We start from the raw sequence: 3,058 nt of genomic DNA on the forward strand, positions 1-3,058 counted from the left end.
CTTAAAGCACGATAAAAATTATTTTTAAAAAATCCACATGTTTATGAGAGGGTAACTTAAGTTTAATGTTCTCTGGGGGAAAGTTAGGCATTGTGAAAGAAAGGAGATTGGTGAAGTGAATGAGGAAAGATGTTGAAATTCTAGGGAGTATTCCCACAAAGGGATACAGGGTTTCCATGGGTTGCACAGAATGGCATTCGGAGAAGCCCCTCTGCAGAATAGCGGGGTGAAGAGTGGTGGGACTGAACCAGACTGGAATGTGAAATTGGTAGGACAAGGAAAGGATGTTGGGGGAATGAGGCTTTGTTTGAAGTAATGGAGGTAAAGGACAGAATTTAAGTAGGAGTCCATGCTAGTGGCAGAAGGATGGACATGGTTGGGCAGGAAAAGCTCTATTACTTATAGGGGTAAGATCAAACAGAGACAAACACAGAAACTTTAGAGAAAGTTTTATCACAACTACTTAAATAGTATGTTGTTTGCCATGGCAAGGCCTGCAGAAATCCTGCCCACAGGTAATCTGAAGATGGCTTGCAGATGGAATTCTGCAATCTATTTTCTTATTGGTTTCCTTCTGTCTCTTCTCTCCCTGGTATTAATACCTCTCGTCATCTTCCTGTTTCTGCCCTTTTTATACTTCATTCTCTAGGCCAGAGTTTCTCAACCTTGGCACCATTGATATTTTGTGTCAAATAGTTCTTTGTTGTGGGGGATTTTCTTGTTCATTGTAGCTGCATCCCTGGCCTCTACCCACTAGATGACAGTAGCATACTCCCTCCCTAATTTGTGACGATCGAAAATGTCTTCAGACATTGCCAAATATCACCTTGGAGGCAAAATCATCCCCTGTTGAACACCACTGCTCTAGATGATAGGTAAAGGAACAGAGGTAGGGGAGAAAGTTAGAAATGTGAGTAGAGATTCTCAGGGAATGTGAGTGTATTGTAAGTAAAACGAGACAGGAAGGAATCTCCATATATATGTGTGACATTTGAACTGCGCAACATGCATCCAGGTTAGTGACAAAATATTCACGTGAATGCTGGTAAATGTGCAGATAATATAAAGTGCTCTTGTTATATTCTTGTACAATGCAGATGTCACTCAAAGTTTCCCTGACCCTGGAGATTTTGTTACATAGCTTCTACATCCAATTTACAACCTGGAGAAGTCAGTGCTCTCCTCATGTTTTTTCTCTTGCTTCTGTTTTCCCTCCTCTCCATTAATCCACACATATTTGGCAGATAATTCCTCCTCTTGCTAGCTTTGGGAGCTTTCTTGACGAATTTGGGGCCATCATATAGGGATGATATCACACACCTCATGGCAAATTTCTCCAGCCCACAGCTCTTCTCCTGAGTTTCACACATCCCTTTGTTTCCCTTGTGGCTCTTGATCTGTTCTTCTCCCCATATCAGAGGTCCCATTAACTGAGGTTACTCCTGAAAAGCAGTCCTCTAGAAAAAATGGTCTGCACATCCTTTTCAATGGCTTTTTCTTGAGGAGAGCCTTCTTTTGTCCAAATTCTGGAATAAAATTTCCTATTTCATTTTACTTGGCACTGTAATCATGAAAATGTATTGTTAAGAGAATGCAATGTCAAGCAATCTATGCTTGAAGTCAGAGAGATGAGCGTTAGACATCAGAAGGCACTTTCAGGTCTGATGCTGGAACAAAAGAGGTCGTAAATGCTCTTGCCTGGAGCCTTTCAGCACTGGAGGGTGACCCACCTGCCAGGGCTGGTCACTCCTTAGGGAAGGACTTCCCCCAGGACCCTTACCATTACACAGACTCTGCCTGGGCCAGGCTGGTCCTCCCCAGGGCTCTCACCATGGCCCCCTTCATTTCCTTGTTGCGGAAACTGTAGATGATGGGGTTGCACATGGGGGTGATGAGGGTGTAGAGGAGGGAGAAAGGCTTGTCCTTGTCAGGCCCATGTGTGCTGCGGGGGTTCATGTAAGAGAACATGGCAGAGGTATAGAAGAAGATGACCACAGTCAGGTGGGAGGCACAAGTGGAGAAGGTCTTTCCCCGACCTGAGGAGGAGGCTCTGCTGAGGATGGAGGCCAGGATGTGGGCATAGGAGATGACAATGAGCACCATGGGGCTGAGCAGCACCACAATGGCATCTGCAAAGATCACCATTAGACTAAACTGAGGGTCCCCACAAGAGAGAGTGATCACTATGGGAGCCTCACAGAAGAAGTTTTCTATATGGTTGTCTCTACAGAATGGACCATGAAAGGTCATATAATCAAGAAGGATGCCATTGATCAGCCCGAATAACCAGGCAGTACCCACCAACCTCACACAGACCTGCCGGCCCATGATCTGGGTATAGCTAAGTGGGTGGCAGATAGCAACATAATGGTCATAGGCCATAAAAGCCAAGAGGATGCACTCAGCCACACCCACACCAAAAACTAGGTACGTCTGAGTCAAGCAGGAGGTGAAGGAGACAGTGTGGTTCTTGACCACCAGGTGGATCAGCATCTGTGGGATGGTGGTGGTGATGAAACAGACATCCAGGAAGGACAGGTGGCCAAGGAAGAAGTACATGGGGCTGTTGAGCCTGGGGTCTCTTCCGGTGATGAAGATGATGAGGCCGTTCATGGCCATGGCCAGACCGTAGAGGGCTAGGAAGAGAGCAAAGAGCAATGCCTGAGTGGAAGGGGAGCTCTGCTCAAAGCCCACGAGGATAAAGTCTGACACTGCGCTACCATTCCCGAGGTCCATCATCTGGGGCCTGTTGAAGAGAGAGGATAGGAAAAGCACAGGGGAGATAACTTTGTGTAGGTGCTCCCTTGGTTAACCCACTTGCATAAACACAGATTGGGAATGAATGGAAGAACAAGATAGAAATTTCAGTAAAAACCCCATGTGAGTTAGCAGTGTCATAGGCACTGAAAATGCCAGTGCTATTGCAGACTACTGTAGTAAAACCATACCGTAAACCAATGGAGTTTCTATTGTAATTTGGGTCAATATTGTATCCAGTGAGTAAGCAGTAAAGCTCAAATTCAAATCCAGGGAGTCTGATTCAAGAAGCTGTGTTGTC

At 45.5% G+C, this 3,058-nt stretch overlaps 1 protein-coding gene across 1 annotated transcript; it reads right to left on the reverse strand.

The window, feature by feature from the left end:
* Window positions 1-1,782: 1,782 nt before the first annotated feature.
* Window positions 1,783-2,736, reverse strand: LOC126076300 (olfactory receptor 10AD1-like). Its single transcript, XM_049884857.1, has one exon. The coding sequence runs from the start codon at window positions 2,734-2,736 to the stop codon at window positions 1,783-1,785; it is 954 nt and encodes a 317-aa protein (XP_049740814.1).
* Window positions 2,737-3,058: the final 322 nt, after the last annotated feature.

Source organism: Elephas maximus, chromosome 4, assembly GCF_024166365.1.
Source record: "Elephas maximus indicus isolate mEleMax1 chromosome 4, mEleMax1 primary haplotype, whole genome shotgun sequence".
Taxonomy (NCBI): domain Eukaryota; kingdom Metazoa; phylum Chordata; class Mammalia; order Proboscidea; family Elephantidae; genus Elephas; species Elephas maximus.